Source organism: Miscanthus floridulus, chromosome 13, assembly GCF_019320115.1.
Source record: "Miscanthus floridulus cultivar M001 chromosome 13, ASM1932011v1, whole genome shotgun sequence".
NCBI classification, from domain to species: domain Eukaryota; kingdom Viridiplantae; phylum Streptophyta; class Magnoliopsida; order Poales; family Poaceae; genus Miscanthus; species Miscanthus floridulus.
Genome location: NC_089592.1, coordinates 72,408,460 through 72,424,976, shown reverse-complemented (window position 1 = coordinate 72,424,976; position 16,517 = coordinate 72,408,460). Strand labels below are relative to the sequence as shown.

The 16,517-nt window shown below is 49.1% G+C and overlaps 2 protein-coding genes across 2 annotated transcripts; both read left to right on the top strand.

Moving 5' to 3' along the window:
* The first annotated feature begins 8,412 nt into the window (after positions 1 to 8,412).
* Positions 8,413 to 11,100, top strand: LOC136500770 (protein DETOXIFICATION 35-like). Its single transcript, XM_066496197.1, has 5 exons — positions 8,413 to 9,418; positions 9,591 to 9,647; positions 9,803 to 10,160; positions 10,540 to 10,626; positions 10,723 to 11,100. Exons 1-5 carry the CDS (start codon positions 8,505 to 8,507, stop codon positions 10,795 to 10,797), a joined length of 1,491 nt encoding a protein of 496 aa, XP_066352294.1. The 5' UTR covers positions 8,413 to 8,504; the 3' UTR covers positions 10,798 to 11,100.
* A 1,778-nt stretch (positions 11,101 to 12,878) lies between these two features.
* LOC136500769 (protein DETOXIFICATION 35-like) lies at positions 12,879 to 15,342 on the top strand. The gene is made up of 5 exons (XM_066496196.1): positions 12,879 to 13,901; positions 14,063 to 14,119; positions 14,232 to 14,589; positions 14,766 to 14,852; positions 14,973 to 15,342. Exons 1-5 carry the CDS (start codon positions 12,988 to 12,990, stop codon positions 15,045 to 15,047), a joined length of 1,491 nt encoding a protein of 496 aa, XP_066352293.1. The 5' UTR covers positions 12,879 to 12,987; the 3' UTR covers positions 15,048 to 15,342.
* Positions 15,343 to 16,517: the final 1,175 nt, after the last annotated feature.

Genomic DNA, 16,517 nt, shown 5'->3' with positions numbered 1-16,517 from the left:
TTGGCCTCCACGAGAGCCTTGGTGTACTCGATGCATTCAACATCGCAGTCGTATGCATGCTCGTACATGGACTCGACCATGATGACGCCGTTGGGGCCCGACATCTTGAGCTTGAGGTAGGTGTAGTTGGGGACCGCCATGAACTTGGTGTAACATAGGCGCCCCAGGATGGCGTGGTAGGTCCCTTTGAACCCAACCACCTTGAAGGTGAGGACCTCCTTGCGGTAGTTGGAGGGAGTGCCGAAGCAAACGAGCAAGTCGATGCGCCTGAGGGGTCACGTGCATTTCCCCGGCACGATGCCATGGAAAGGTGCGGCCTCACCCCAGAGCTGCGACTGGTCAAGCTCTAGGAGCTCCAGGGTGTTGGCGTAGAGGATGTTGAGGCCGCTGCCTCTGTCCATCAACACCTTGGTGAGTCGGGTGTTGCCGATGATTGAGTCAACAATGAGTGGGTACTGCCTAGGATTTGGGACATAATCGGGGTGGTCATCCCGATCAAAGGTGATCGTCTCTTGAGACCAGTCGATGTATTAGGGAGTGGCCACCTTAACCGAGAAGACCTCCTGGCATTCCCTCTTTCGCTGGCACACCGCGAGGCACGCTGAAGGCCCACCGAAGATCATGAAGGCATTGTGCACCTCAGGGAACTTGTCGTCCTTGTCATCGTCCCTGTCGCCGGTGCCCCTCTTCTTGGCCTCATCATTGGGGAGTCCGAGCTTGGCGTAGTAGCGCCGGAGCATGGTGCACTCCTTGAGGGTGTGCTTCACCAGGCCCTAGTGTTAAGGGCAGGGCTTCTTCAACATGTCGTCAAAGAGCCTAGGGCCTCTGGCGGGGCCTTAGGGATTCTTGTGATCCGCGGCTGCGACCAGACTGGCCTCGAGGACCTTCTACTTCCCTTGGCGACCCTTTTTCTTTTTCTTGGGGAGGTGGGGGGTCGAGGCCCCGAGGGCCTCGTCCCTCCGCTTCCCCTTGGCGTCGTTGTCAGGGAAGATGGCGCCGACAGCCTCTTTGCCCGAGGTGAAGTTGGTGGCGATGTCGAGGAGCGCGGCCACCAAGGTCGGCACGTTCCGGCCTAACTCTTGGACCAGGTCTCGGTAGGAGGTGCCAGAGAGGAATGCCTAGACAATTTCTGAGTCGCTGACATAGGGCAACTCAGTGGATTGTTTGGAGAAGCGTCAGATAAAGTCTCGGAGAGACTCGCTCGGGCTCTAGCGACAACTCTTGAGGTCCTAGGAGTTCTTGGGGTGCACGTATGTGCCCTGGAAATTCCCGACAAAGACCTTTACCAAGTCACGCCAGTTATGGATCTGCAAGGGAGGGAGGTGTTCAAGCCAGGCTCACGCTGAGTCTGATAGGAACAAGGGGAGGTTGCGGATGATGAGCAGGTCATCATCCGTGCTGCCTAGCTGACAAGCTAGGCGGTAATCGGCCAGCCACAGCTCAGGGTTGGTCTCGCCGCTGTACTTTATGAGGTTGGCCGGTTGCCGAAACCAGGCCGGGAAGTGAGTGTCGCGGATCGCCTTGCTGAAGACTCGAGGGCCAGGTGGCCCAGGAGAAGGACTGCGGTCCTCCTCACTGTCGTAGCAACTACCTTGGTGCGGGTGGTAGCCTCGAGCGGGTCCATCGTTGTCATGGCATCGTCGCCTGCTGACCACATCGTAGTTGCCTTACGCCTCGCGTCGGTCGCCGAGGCCGTCGTGCATCGAGGGGGCCCTGCTGGCCAATGGTACCCGAGCGGGCTCGGGACGAACTGAGGCCTCCCTATCCTACCGAGGCGGTGCCATGGGAAGTTCTGAGGCGCCTCCGCGCCGTCGAGAGGCAGAACTTTCGGCTTGCTGTACCACAACGGTCTCGAGGAGGTCCCGGAGCTCACCGTAGGCCCATCGCCCCTCCAAGGTAGAGGGCCCAGGCATCATTCGGAGTAGCATCGCCACTGTCGTGATGTTCTGGCTAGCACAATGGAAGATAGGGGGTTGATCGTCCCCTTCATCGTTGTTGATGCGGCGGTTGACGTCGCGAGCCCTCCGTCGGGCTGCTTCGCCATCACTGTGACCCCGCTGCTCTTGCTTGAGAGTGTCTCAAAGCTATTGTAGAAGGAGTCGGTCTTGTTCGACCTTGGCCTAAAGCTCATGGAGCTGCTCCAGGTCCAGGCGTCGAAGTTCTTCGGGGGCAAGGTTCTCGTTCCGCGCTGCCCGAGGCTCGATGCGTGGAGGTGCGGCGCCGCCTGCCCCCTCGAGGGGTGGGGAGCGAGAACCTACTCCTTCGTCCTCATCGCCCGTGCTCAGCATCTCGAGCTCAACGTGGAAGCACTCATGAGTGGGGTCATAAGTGCCTTTGTCATCGGAGTCGGAGTAGCCAAAGCAGTAGTCGCTCGTGGCCAGGAAGCGGCGCATGGCTTCAGGGTCATGAAGCCCAGAGAAGTCCGCTCCGGCCCATGCCTCGTCCTCCTCCGAGGAGTCAGTGTGGGTGCGGGTCGAGGTTGTGGCGATGAGGTCGATAGCGAAACATGGGTGGCGTCCTGAGGGCTTCGTATTAGCGGAAGCATAGGCGGAAGCATAGGCGGCGGTGGTATTGCCAAACCCAAAGGGGTATGGGGATGATGCCGTCGCCGGGCTCTGCTCCACTGGAGTCAACTCCTCAGGAAGTGGTGGGGCAGAGCTTGATGACGGGGCATCGCTGCGCGCCACCGGCGTCTTTCTCTTGCCCAGGCTTAGGCTGGACTGGTCCCCAACCAAGGACTCTATACCAACAGCCGGGCATGGGATGCCAGCGGAGCACAGTGCGTCGCCCTGAGCTTGCGTGGTGTTAGGGTGGTCCCGCCCACGTCGTGCCTAGCGAGCGTGACGAGAGCAGCGGCCCGAGCACCGCCTGCGCCTGGGCTGCTGGTGCATGGTGTCGTCGTCGGTCGGCGGATTTTGGGTGAGAGGAGTACCATATCGTACTCATGTCCTAGAGACATAAACTCTAGGCTCCTAAACCAGATCACCGTGCTGATACGCAGTGGTCGCACGGGGTCTGCCATCCAGAACTTATTGGGATGACTAAGCTAACACGTAGTAATCCCCCTACCTGGCACGCCAAATGTTGGTGTTTTGGACCGGCAGGTCCTCGACCAACTAGTGAAAATGTATTGTGTGCCCCTAATCTCGGATGGTGATGCAAAGAGACACAAGGTTTATACTGGTTCACGTAATAGGTGCCCTACGTCCAGTCTGAGAGAGCGATCTTGTATTTCTTACACCGAGGTGCTTGTAGTATGGGTTTACAAGCAGGGCGAGAGAGCGAGTTAGTCCCAGGTCTCTATGAGGAGTGGAGTGGATTGCTTGAGATGTTGATCTCTTGCAGTAAAGAAGAGTGTTTCCGTCTGAGTCTACGTCCATCTGTGCGTGTGAGCATGAGCGTGTCTAGAAATGGCCCCGGTCACTCCCTTTTATAGTTGAAGGGGGGGACAGGGGTGATACAAGTGTTCGCTATGTGGCGTTCGTGAGCAGAGGTGGCATGTCCGAGCCCTGTAGCTTGTCACTGTGGCGACATGTTCGATGGAGCGGTCTTATCCTCGGTGTACTAGAGCGACACGCCGGTCACGCCTGATCCTGTGCGACGTGGGAGCTCCTGTGATGGCTTGACGCAGGGCATGGCGCATACTATGAACGACGTGCCGGTCGCTGTACGTTGATAACATAGAGAGACGAGGCCTAGTTGATGCAGGGGCTGAACCATCATGGGGCTCGGCGGGCGCGAGTCCCGAGGCTACGGGGGTGCAGAAGCGGGTAGCCGAGGCTCGGAGGGAGCAGTTGGTCTTGTGCGCTGATTCTGAGGCTACAGGGACCCGGACATGACTCTCCATGCCGCGCTGTCCTCGGAGCAGGTGGGGTTAGGCAGCACAGTGCAGCACGGGCGTCGGTCGTGGGCACAGCGCCGAGCACAGCGACTGGTAAACCCCGTCCCGTCTTGTCCCAGACGGCATGGCGTTGATGCGACTCCCACCTCGCTGGTCACTCTGCTGTGTCGAGCCGTCGTTCGGCTGACGTCGCGGGAGTGGTTGGCCGTGTTAGTTGGACGTGACGTCCTGTCAGGGAAATCGATCGAAGCGGAGGCGACGGGGTTGTCGCCGAGCCGGCCTCGAGCGAGGCGGAGAATCGACACCTCGTCCGAGGCCTTACGGGCGGGGCCTCGGGCGAGTCAGAGAATTGGTACCTCGTCCGAGGCCTTACGTGCGGGGCCTCGAGCGAGACGGAGAATCGGTACCCCGTCCGAGGCCTTACGTGCGGAGCCTCGAGCGAGACGAAGAATCGGTACCCCATCCGAGGCCTCGTGGTTTTATTTTGGGCCGAGCCCGCTTCGGGTGGGCCCGGATTTTGTTCGAGGTGGGCCAGGCGGCCCAGCTGAGCCTCGGATAAGGTGGGGGTTTGCCGGTAGTTGTTTTTTGGCTTCGATTTTTACAGGGTCTAAACGATTTTTTCGGCTCTTGCTTAGGGGACTCCTTTTTATGGTACCCGACAATAATCTACTGATTGATTGGTCCTCGTTCACTTCTACACATGGCCACATATGGGCGTCATTGAGGTTGTAGAGGTTTCTAATTTTTTTCCTAATAACAAACACCTAAGGAATTCTTTTAGATTGATTTTATTTTATTTTATTGGATACGTTGCGTTGACGAATAAAGCTTCTACTGTCAATTTGAAATCTCGCTTTCAAGAATACCCCCGCAAGCAACAAATAATCCCTCCGTCATGCAGGGGTGGATCTTTTTCCCGCAAGCAACAAATAAACCCCCGCAAGCAACAAATAATCCCGCAAGCAACCTATGGTCCCGTTTGGCTTACCTTAAAAGCTGGCTTATTCGACTTCTTTTTTTAGCCGGAACAATATTTTTTTCTCTTACAACAATTCAGCTTTGGCTTGTTTTTTTAACCAAACGAACGGGCCATACATGCCACCCAAATAAACGTTTATGTTGCGATACAAAAAAAAACAGAAAAAAACTAAAAAATGAAGGGAATTTAATTAGCCTCGGGGCTCTAACCTTCACCAGATCAATCTAATTCTTTGGCCAGAAAAAATAATTACAGTAATAACAAGTAGTTAAATAGAGCCAAAATTAATTAGCACTAGATCATAAATATTAAATGGTCGTTTAAATAGACGATTAAATGGGAACGTCGTACCACTGTGTAGCGTTTTAATATTGAACACATTCACTAATGCTAGATAATATAGAGTCAATTGGAGATCAATTCCGAAGGATTAACAAGGAAATCACTGATTTTCAATTAACCAGCAAATTAGTGTGTGCGCTATGGGAACAAACTAATGTTTGATAAGCAATAATGAAAAAATATGTAGAAAATATTAGGAACACCTCATTTTTATTTATATAAGATACTATTAGAGATTAATATGGAGTAAGAACAAAAAATCATAGTACAAATAGCATCACTAACTAGCTAATTAGATCATTAAGCACTTAATTTAGGGGGTGTATTATGGGAGTTATGGGAAGGTTTGGGGTGCCAGGCCCCCCTCAGACCCACCTTCCCTCCGCCACTGCCGTCATGTAAATCTCGTTTTCCAAGAAATCAAATTAAAGTTTCTTAAATTTGATCAAATATATAAAAAAAATTTGATGTTTATGATGTGTATTAAGTATCATTAGATTAATTATGAAATATATTTTCATAATAAATCTAATTGGATAACTAAATGTAGATAATACAGTACCTTTTAGTTCGTTGCCTTGCCTCTACGCTACTCAGAGTTCCTCAGATTAAGGGATCTTCTCTGTCTCATCTTATCCTGGCCAACAACATACCTGCACCAACTGCTAGCGAAGAATTATTGTATACATCTATGAGTTCAACTAAAGGAAGATATCTTTTGCACGAAAGAAAACACAAAAAGTAGGCTTTTTTGCGTCAGTGTCTCTCGGTTATTAGGTCAGTTTCATGGCGTTGATTCTAAGAGTGTAATGGTCATATAGAATGAAATAAAACATAGGGCTTTAGTAGAGCTCTATCTAATTCTAATTTTTCTATAAAAACTGATTCCATATGAGAAGTGATTTTGTAATTGAAAGTGATTCTTTTTTTTATTCTTTAGCATAAACTCTTAAAATCACGATGGAGAATCATTTAATAGAATCAGGAGAATATACTTTTTTCTAGCTCCTAGCCTCTTCGTTCATTTCAGATAATCACTTTACAAAATCATCAGAGAATCACTCTTTCTCTTAAAAATTGTTTGGCAACAGTTGGATTCAGTAGAAAATCAGCTCCGACAGCTCTGCCAAATGAGGTCATAGGTGACGCATGCCGTGATTTCATTTGTCAGTAAACGAAAACGATGCATGGATTTGCCATCTCCATCTCGTACATAAATAGTACGACAGTGAAACTAGAAAAGGAGACATAGGGGCCCTTAGAGATAAGGGCTAATTGTTAGTTAGCTAAATTCAAATTGCTCTAATACATCTATACAGCAGGACTAATATGTGGGCTATTTTTTTTACAAGTATTCAACTAGTTTATTACAGTATTAACTAACTAGCTAACCAACGATAACTAATCTAGAATTTTCGGACCTACAAGCCTTCAGCCTCCTACAAGCCTTCAGCCTGTTCGGCAGGCCGTAAACGATCGTGGATTATTTACTGCTGGCTGGTTTAGTGTGAGAGAAAAATATTATTCCAGCTTATAATCTATGATCGTATACGAGCAAGCGAACAGGCAAAGAGTGGCACCACAAATTTTTCAGCCTAGTTACAACCTTACAGGTATAAGACATACGATAGTGTTATACGTGAACCACCTGTATACTATAAAGCTTTCTATTTTCTTTATTATGCATCTCGGCTAAAGTGCTATAATGCTGTTATCATGGAACTTGTTGTAGTTTCCCATCATCTGGTCAAAAGATTAATGAGTATCCATACTAAAATATTTTGTAATTTATGCAAGTTGAAAACTCGATTCTTGAATTGCTCTTTTTCTGTTACTACTATTTACATCTCAGTGTGGTGACTGTCCTGTTTTGTGCAGATCTGCTCTAGACGACACAAGGTAAGACTGCAGGTAAATTGGCTCCCTCCAACCACTAATTTGTCAGCACATCAAATAAGCATTCTATGTTCATTAGTACTGGCGTACAACTTCTGACAATTGTTCAAATGGGCCTCAATATATATTAAGCCAACTCTTTTACAATCTGGTACATATGTTATCTTAGTAAACTAATGGGTGCATTAATTTCCCATACTTTATTTTTGGTGATATTTAGTTTTCAAGAAGTTGTCTAGATTCTCAATTTATGATATGCTTGATGGCATAGATAGTTATCACTGAAGAAAAAGAGAGATGCGTACAGTAGTTGCAAGAATTTTGTTTTCAAATGGTTGCCTTCAAAATGCATGGAGTAGTCCAGAGAGTTAGTCCAACAAGATTCACATCACATTTCTTGCTTCTTTATGAGGACTGATTGTCATGCATGAGCTGGGAAATTTGATGGTTCGGTAGATTATTTTGTAACTGAAAGCGGTTCTTTTTATTCTTTAGCATATATAATAAACTCTTAAAATCACGATGGAGAATCACTTCACAGAATCAGAAGAATCTACTTTTTTCAGCTTCTAGCGTCTTCGTTCATTTCGGAGAGAATCACTTTTTTAATCTGTTTGGCAGTTGCACTAGATTCAACAGAGAATCGGCTCTAGGAGCTCTGCCAAACAGGATGGTAGGTGATGCATGCCGTGATTTCATTTGTCCGTAAACAAAAATGATGCATAGATGGATTTGCCATCTCCATCTCGCACATAAATAGTACGATAGTGGAAGACATAGGGGCCCTTTGATATAAGGGCTAATTGTTAGTTAGCTAAATTTAAATTGTTCTAATACATCTAAACAAGAGGACTAATATGTGAGCTATTTTTTTTACAAGTATATCCAACTAGTTAATTACAGGATTAACCAACCAGCTAAAAAATGACAACTAATGTAGATAATTTTTAAATCTCAAATAGTAACTGGTCATGTGTGTCTAGACGGCCTGAAAACGGGCCGTCCCCTATAGCTAGCTGCGCTGGAATCGGTAACTGGCACGAGTTATTGCCCCGATTGCTTGGGCTTCTTTGGCTTATAAGACGTATTTTTTTAGTTAATAAATAGTATTTTTCTCTTACACCAAATCAGTCAAGGCTTATCAACCAAACAAGCCCAAACGAACAGGACAATAGCTCGTCATCATCTTGCAAAAAAAAAAAAAACTCGTCATCGTCAGGAGCACTGAGCAGCACTGGGAGCGGGAGGGAGAGCCAGGGAGGCGAAGCAGTCCACATTAGTTGCCACCTAACCCGTGGCGGAGGTGCAGTGCAGTTGCGAGGTGTGGCTGTGATTGAGCGAGCGAACTATATAAAGCAACCCCAGATAATCCACGGGTGACGAGACGGCCAGCCTTGATCCATCGCGAGCGCGAGGGCGAGCACCGGCGCCGGGAGGACTGCTCCGATGCGGGGCGACGCCAGCACCATCGATGGGGGGCCGCTCCTCGGCGGCCGGCAGGCCTCCCACGAGCCCGACACCCCGCCGGTGCGCACCGCGGGAGACGCCGCGCGCATGGTCTGGGACGAGTCCAAGCGCCTCTGGGCAATCGGCCTGCCCATCGCCGTGAACATGCTGAGCATGTACGCCATCAGCTCCATCACCCAGATGTTCGTCGGCCACCTCGGCAACCTCCCGCTGGCCGCCGCCTCCATCGGCCTCTCCGTCTTCGCCACCTTCGCGCTCGGCTTCCTCCTCGGCATGGGCAGCGCGCTCGAGACGCTCTGCGGCCAGGCCTTCGGCGCCGGCCAGGTCGCCATGCTCGGCGTCTACCTCCAGCGGTCCTGGATCATCCTCATCGCCGCCAGCGTCGTGATGACGCCCCTCTTCGTCTTCGCCGAGCCGCTGCTCCTGCTCCTCGGCCAGGACGCCGACGTCGCGCGCGAGTCCGCCAGGTTCGCCACCTACATCGTCCCCTCCATCTACGCCATGGCCATCAACTTCGCTGCCAGCAAGTTCCTCCAGGCGCAGAGCAAGGTCACCGTGCCCGCCTACATCGGCCTCGGGGCGCTCCTCGCCAACGTCCTCCTCAACTACCTCTTCGTCTACGTCTTCGGCTGGGGCCTTCCCGGCGCCGCCGCGGCCTACGACGTCGGCCACTGGATCTTGGCGCTCGGCCAGGTGGCCTACATCATGGGATGGTGCAAGGACGGCTGGAGGGGATGGTCCGTCGCCGCCTTCCACGAAATCTGGGCATTCGTCAGGCTCTCGCTCGAGTCCGCCGTCATGCTCTGCCTCGAGGTATGGTACATGAGCATGATCACCGTGCTCACCGGCGACCTGGAGGACGCGCAGAATGCCGTTGACTCCCTAGGCATATGGTACGCACGACGGAGTATATTATACCAACAAAAGATTAGATTACAATGCTTCTTGCATTTTTTTTTGTTTAATCTGTTTTTGGGCACAACTAATAACAAACCATAACTACTACTCTTATTGTATATATCTGACAAACATAGAGCTCTTTCTCCTATATGTATATATCTTCAGCATGAACATAAACGGATGGGAGGGCATGATCTTCATCGGCCTCAATGCAGCTATCAGGTCCAGTCCAGATAATCTAGTTCTTTCCTGATACTCTACTGTATAATATTATAGCTAAATATTCTGTGCTGGCATAACATATGCTTGCTGTTACCGGGTACTGATACAACCACTGCTCTGCTCTGCTGCGTTCCTTGTCCGTTTACTAATTTCAGCGTCCGGGTCTCCAATGAGCTTGGCTCCGGCCGTCCAAGGGCCGCATGGAACGCCGTCATGGTGGTCGTCGGCGAGGCGCTGCTGATCGGGATCGTGTGCATGGCCCTCATCCTCATCTTCAGGGACAGCTTCTCCGTCATATTCACCAGCGACGCCACGCTGCAGCGAGCCGTGGCCAAGATCGCCGGCCTGCTCGGCCTCACCATGGTGCTCAACAGCGTGCAGCCCGTGGTTTCAGGGGTCGCGGTTGGGGGCGGATGGCAGGGCTTCGTCGCCTACATCAACCTCGGCTGCTACTACATCTTCGGCCTGCCGCTGGGCTACTTGCTCGGCTACAAGTTCAACTTCGGAGTCGGGGTAATTAATTCTCTCATCAACCGCATGTTGTTTGCTTGCAATCAGAAGCTTTTATGTTTGCATGAATGAAACACACGTAATTAGCCAATCCTTGTAGTGATTTAAGTAATTATTATTTGTATCCCCTCACATTTTGGTTTTGTCTGCGATGATGACGATGACGATGATACTCACAGGCAGGGACGTAGCCAGAGGTGGGATAGGGGGGCTTCAACCCCCCGTCCCATCTGAGCATGTGGAGTTTTCCTAAATCCTCCTTTAAAATTTTATGCATACATGTATTAGGTAGGAGGAGCTAAGGTTAAGAGAAAATAAAAAAACCTCTATTTATTTGTTCAGCCTCTCCTAAATTTTTTTCTGGCTTCGTCACTCCTCACAGGGGATTTGGTCCGGCATGCTCTGTGGTGTCACCCTTCAGACGCTCATCTTGCTAGTTGTGGTTTGGAGGACAGATTGGAAAGCAGAGGTAACAACAGCCTACTAGCTCCAATGGTTTCTGTTCTTGCAAGCAGTGGTATTAACTACTTGCACATGTTGATCTCCTTTGTTTTGGCAACTGCAGGCGGCGCAAGCTTCAAGCCGTGTGCAAAAGTGGGGCGGCAAAGGCACTGATGAAGTCAAGCCTCTCCTGGAGTAGAGTTAGTGTAGCACTATCACTGCAAGCTTTACACCCTGTTCGCTTGATGGTTTCTGTGGCTTGGCTGATGTTGTTTTGTCGTAAGAGAAAAATACTGTAGATGTTAAGTCGGCTAAACAGTATTTTTCTCTCACAACAAAATAGTTTCAGTCGACTTATGTATCAGCCGAACGGAGCCTGTATCATGGCTGATACGATCAAGCGAACATATGTTAGTTTCTCTCCCCATGACACTGTGCTACTGTAGGACATATATCAAGCTCATTTCATTTGAATAAACAAAAATATGCTTGGGCAGCTGAATTTTTTTAGCACTGGCAAGCTTTAGGAACAATTCGCCAAATGGGTGAAAAGGAAACGGTTTCTCCTGTGGAGCCGCGGACAACCCGGTTAGACACGACGCTGGCGATGAACATAGTTTTAAAAAAAACAAGCTTCTCTAGGCTCTCCCGTCCTTGCTTGCGGGCCAGCCTCAAAATACCCTCCTCCTTGCGCTTGGGTGCGGCGTGGCGGCGAAACGAGCCGTGCTTACGCTAGGAGGAATGGAGGCTGGGGCTCCAAGTCGCCGGAGCACGGGGTGCGCAGGCGTCGGGGGCTTGACGGACGCGCCAGAGCGCGAGGGGGGAGCACGGCCATGGAGCCACTGGGGCGCCGAGCGCGGGGAGCAGCAGCGCCCAGTGGGTGCACGATGCTGACGCCGGGACGAGACAGACGACCAAATAGTTAAGGAGGGAGAAGAGAAAAAAGCAAAAAATAAAGGAAAAGAAAAAAGACATAATTACGTCAAATGAGCTTTGATCAGTTTTTTTTTTATTAAAAATCAGTTTTTGTGAAAATACACGTTCTCAGAAAAACACTCGGGAATCATTTTTACTAATACATGTTTTTTTGGGGTTTGTGAAAATTAGGTTTTCCTTGTACGTGAGTTTACTAGGTGACCCAAACAAAATTTTAGGAGCAAATTATGATAAACCAAGTTTTATGAAAGTTTGTTTTTATAAAACAACAAACCCTATGATCATTTTATTCCTTATCTGCTTTAAAGAGCTGTTTTAATAAACATTCTTTTAAAACAGCTTTAGTTTTATCAGTAAAACTGCTTATGTGGCTAAAAATTGCTCCAAGAGCATCTCTAATAGTTTCTAAAAAATCATTTGGTAAACTAATGAGTTTTCTAAGTGACTTAAAAAAATTAAGAGCATATTTGCTGGCTTCCTCCCACAGTTTTCAATATTTGTTGGCTTCCTCTAACAGATTCCAATACTTGTTGGCTTCCTCTAACGGTTTTCGAAGTCTCACTCCTGATAGAAGGTAACTTTGCATAAGAAATCTCAAACTATATAAATCACATCATCCACTTTTATACTCTTTTACCTCTTATTAAACATTTGCATCAGGAATTTTGTCCTGTTTTTTTTCCCTATGTCCTTCTACCTTTAGATACACGCGCTTATGTATCACGCGTGGGGTGGTTTTTTCATGTCCCAAAAAATTGAAAGATGGATTTAGTAGTTGTTCGAGATGAATTTTTTAATCTTACCAAAATTAGGCTGATTTGGTAGACTCGGAGATGCTCTTACTTACTTTTATAAAAAAAACACACTACTTTTATGATAAAGTAAAGCCGTATATAAACGTACGGAACACATGCACATGTCGGCACACCGGGCTTCGGGGCGTGCGTCATCAATCATCATCACGAGAAGCGTTTGGAGCGGGAGGAGGCGAAAGCGAAGCAGTCCCCGGGTTGCTGTACCTAACCCATGGCGGAGGTGCATGCAGTGCTGGTGCAGTTGCGAGGTGCGGCTGTGATCGATCGAGCTCTCAGAACGCTAGTTACTCCCCTAAAATTTACTCTAGGAATGTTATAAAGTATTAAATATAATTAAAAAAATAATTAATTATATAATTAATGATTAATTTGTAAGACGAATATTTTAAACCTAATTAATTTATGATTTAACAACATGGTGTTATATCTTGTGCAACACTTCAAATAAATACAACAAAACTCGAGGTGACACTCCGAAACTTTACGTCTTCAATTAAACGAGGCCGAATGCATCCCCTAATAAACGCAGGGGCGACGAGACCGGGCAGCGGGCGGACGCGACGCGAAGACACCCCACTTCACCTTGTTCCATCGCGAGCGCGAGAGCGAGCACCGGCGGCGCCGGGAGAACTGTTGCGATGGGGGGCGACGCCAGCACCATCGAGGGGGCGCCGCTCCTCGGCGGCCGGCAGGCCTCCCACGAGCTCGACACCCCGCCGGTGCGCACCGCGGGGGACGCCGCGCGCATGGTCTGGGACGAGTCCAAGCGCCTCTGGGGCATCGGCCTGCCCATCGCCGTGGGCATGCTCAGCATGTACGCCATCAGCTCCATCACCCAGATGTTCATCGGCCACCTCGGCAACCTCCCGCTGGCCGCCGCCTCCATCGGCCTCTCCGTCTTCTCCACCTTCGCGCTCGGCTTCCTCCTCGGCATGGGCAGCGCGCTCGAGACGCTCTGCGGCCAGGCCTTCGGCGCCGGCCAGGTCGCTATGCTCGGCGTCTACCTCCAGCGCTCCTGGCTCATCCTCGTCGCCGCCTGCGTCCTCATGACGCCCCTCTTCGTCTTCGCCGAGCCGCTGCTCCTGCTCCTCGGTCAGGACGCCGACGTCGCGCGCGAGTCCGCCAGGTTCTCCATCTACATCATCCCCTCCATGTTCGCCATGGCCATCAACTTCGGCGCCAGCAAGTTCCTCCAGGCGCAGAGCAAGGTCACCGTGCCCGCCTACATCGGCTTCGGGGCGCTCCTCGCCAACGTCCTCCTCAACTACCTCTTCGTCTACGTGCTCGGCTGGGGCCTCCCCGGCGCCGCCGCCGCCTACGACGTCGCCCACTGGATCATCGCGCTCGGCCAGATCGCCTACATCGTCGGATGGTGCAAGGACGGCTGGAGGGGATGGTCCGCCGCCGCCTTCCGCGACATCTGGGCGTTCGTCTGGCTCTCGCTCGAGTCCGCCGTCATGCTCTGCCTCGAGATATGGTACATGAGCACCATCACTGTGCTCACCGGCGACCTCGAGAACGCGCAGATTGCCGTTGACTCGCTAGGCATATGGTACGTGCGATCGGAGTACTAATCTATTAGATTATTATTAGGATCCCTTCTTTGTTAAGTAGTGGAGTATAATCTTTTGGTATCGGGCTCAACTAACCAACCAGTCAACCACAACTAACTGACTCACGAACATGGCTCTTCTCCCTCCCATATATCTTCAGCATGAACATAAACGGATGGGAGGGCATGATCTTCATCGGCCTCAATGCTGCTATCAGGTCACTTGTTTCCTTGTACAAAACTCTATACTTGCTGTTGCCGGGTACTAATATATATAGCTATATATACAACCTCTGCTCTGCTGTGCTCCTTTTGGCCATTCAATTTCAGTGTCCGGGTCTCCAATGAGCTTGGCTCCGGCCGTCCAAGGGCCGCATGGAACGCCGTCATGGTGGTCGTCGGCGAGGCGCTGCTGATCGGGATCGTGTGCATGGCACTCATCCTCATCTTCAGAGACAGCTTCTCCATCATATTCACCAGCGACGCCACGCTGCAGCGAGCCGTGGCCAAGATCGCCGGCCTGCTCGGCCTCACCATGGTGCTCAACAGCGTGCAGCCTGTGGTTTCAGGGGTCGCGGTTGGGGGTGGATGGCAAGGCATCGTTGCCTACATCAACCTCGGCTGCTACTACATCTTCGGCCTGCCCCTGGGCTACTTACTCGGCTACAAGTTCAACTTTGGAGTTGGGGTAATTCAATTCTCACAGCTGCATGTTGTTTGCAATCACAAGTTGGAATTGCTATCCATCTTTATGATGTTGCATGAATGAAACACACATAGTTAGTCAACCCTTGTACTTTGATTAATTAATTACATTCCCTTACATTCTAATTTTATCTCTGATGATGATGATGATACTCGCAGGGGATTTGGTCTGGCATGCTTTGTGGTATCACACTTCAGACGATCATCTTGCTAGTTGTGATTTGGAGGACAGATTGGAAAGCAGAGGTAGCACAATTACTAGTAGTTTCATGGCTTTTTGTACTATCCCTTGGTTCTTGCAATTGCAAGCAGAGGTAATTACTGATAACTGCTTGCTCATGATCTTCTTTGTTTTGGCAACTGCAGGCAGCACAAGCTTCAAGCCGTGTGCAAAAGTGGGGCGGCAAAGGCACTGATGAAGTCAAGCCTCTCCTGCAATAGAATTACTGTAGTGTATCATTCAAGTATATTTTTCTTGCCCCACGAACACTTTGCGGCTGTATTTTTTCTCGAAAACGCAGGAGAGTTGCGCATCATTATATCAAGAAGATAACACTTTGCGGCTGTAGGACATACCAGGCTCATTTCATTTGAATTGAATGATCATGCATGGGCACTGGTAAAGTGTTGTAGCTGAAATCGTTTGGGCTTTGATGCAGTGGTAAGATGAAAGAGAGCCTTGTTACGCCTGACGCCTCTACCTTTTTCAAAGCATAATTTATTTGCCTTCCCCATTGATTTTGATTCGCCTACTAGTAGATGAAAGAGAACTCTGAACTAGATGATTTGAACAGTTGGACTCATAGCTGTAGTATACATATATACAATAATTCTTCGCTAGCAGTTGCAGTTGGCACAATATAATGGTGGCAGGAAATGTTGTTGGTCAGGATAAGACGAGATGAGAGAACATCCCTTAATTTGAGAAACTCTGAGTAGTGTAGTCGTGTAGGGTAGAGGCAAGGAACTAAGGATGGAGATTCGAGTAGGCTCTGTATTTACAATTAATTATTCTTTTAGTGGTAGACAACATATGACCGTTCGGTGTAAGAAAGACAATGAGCAATTTCATCAATTTTAATATAAGCTGGCCAAACATTTATATAGAGGTGAATATATAATCATAGTATGTTTTTTTGGAAGAAAAAATGGAGATTGCCAAGCAACAAGAGAAGTAGAAGCTTATTTGTTGGTTTTTATTATACTATAGCATGGGTGTTAAAGCTTGATGATGTACACAAGACACGGTACATAAATATCACATGGCAGAGAAGAAAATAATCTACTGATCGATTGGTCCTCGTTCACTCGTATAATATGGCCACATATGGGCGTCATTGAGGTTGAAGAGGTTTCTTTTTTTCCCCCTAAAAAACACCTAAGAATCCTTTTAGATTGATAATATTTTATTTTGTTGGATACGGTTGCGTTGACGAATAAAGCTTCTACTGTAGTTCTCTTGTTGCCTTCGAGGGTTTGCCGCAAGCAACAAATATGTGTCGTTGCATCGAACGGGAATATATTTTGTGCAAACCACCAACTACTCCGTGCAACCTTAGAAACTACGAATCAGGGCCACAAGATACTAATCCAATGGACATGATTAGAGATAGGATTATTTTGCGTTTAAGTCCTCCACCAGCCGGCCACTTTTTCAACCATAAACGGACGCGAGGGGGCAGGGGTATTGGAAAAGTGGTTGGCTGGTGGGGGGCTTAAGCGTAAAATAATCTCACATCTAACCATGTCCATTGGATTAGCATCTTGTAGCTATAATTCGTAGTTTTCAAGATTGCACGGAGTGGTTGGTTTGCAACAGATACGTTCCTGCCACATCGGACAGTAGCATGTGCCGTCTTTATGAATGTACCTAGGTTCATCGAGTTGTTCATGTTATATTTATTCCAACAC

What these genes read in the sequence shown, in the direction of transcription:
- LOC136500769 (XM_066496196.1), top strand. Translation starts at nt 12,988, where the DNA reads ATGGGGGGCGACGCCAGCACCATCGAGGGGGCGCCGCTCCTCGGCGGC. An exon ending in GTTGACTCGCTAGGCATATG is followed by an intron (nt 13,902 to 14,062) that starts GTACGTGCGATC and finishes ATATATCTTCAG; the next exon opens with CATGAACATAAACGGATGGG. An exon ending in GGCCTCAATGCTGCTATCAG is followed by an intron (nt 14,120 to 14,231) that starts GTCACTTGTTTC and finishes ATTCAATTTCAG; the next exon opens with TGTCCGGGTCTCCAATGAGC.
- LOC136500770 (XM_066496197.1), top strand. Translation starts at nt 8,505, where the DNA reads ATGCGGGGCGACGCCAGCACCATCGATGGGGGGCCGCTCCTCGGCGGC. An exon ending in AGTTCAACTTCGGAGTCGGG is followed by an intron (nt 10,161 to 10,539) that starts GTAATTAATTCT and finishes CACTCCTCACAG; the next exon opens with GGGATTTGGTCCGGCATGCT. An exon ending in GGACAGATTGGAAAGCAGAG is followed by an intron (nt 10,627 to 10,722) that starts GTAACAACAGCC and finishes TGGCAACTGCAG; the next exon opens with GCGGCGCAAGCTTCAAGCCG.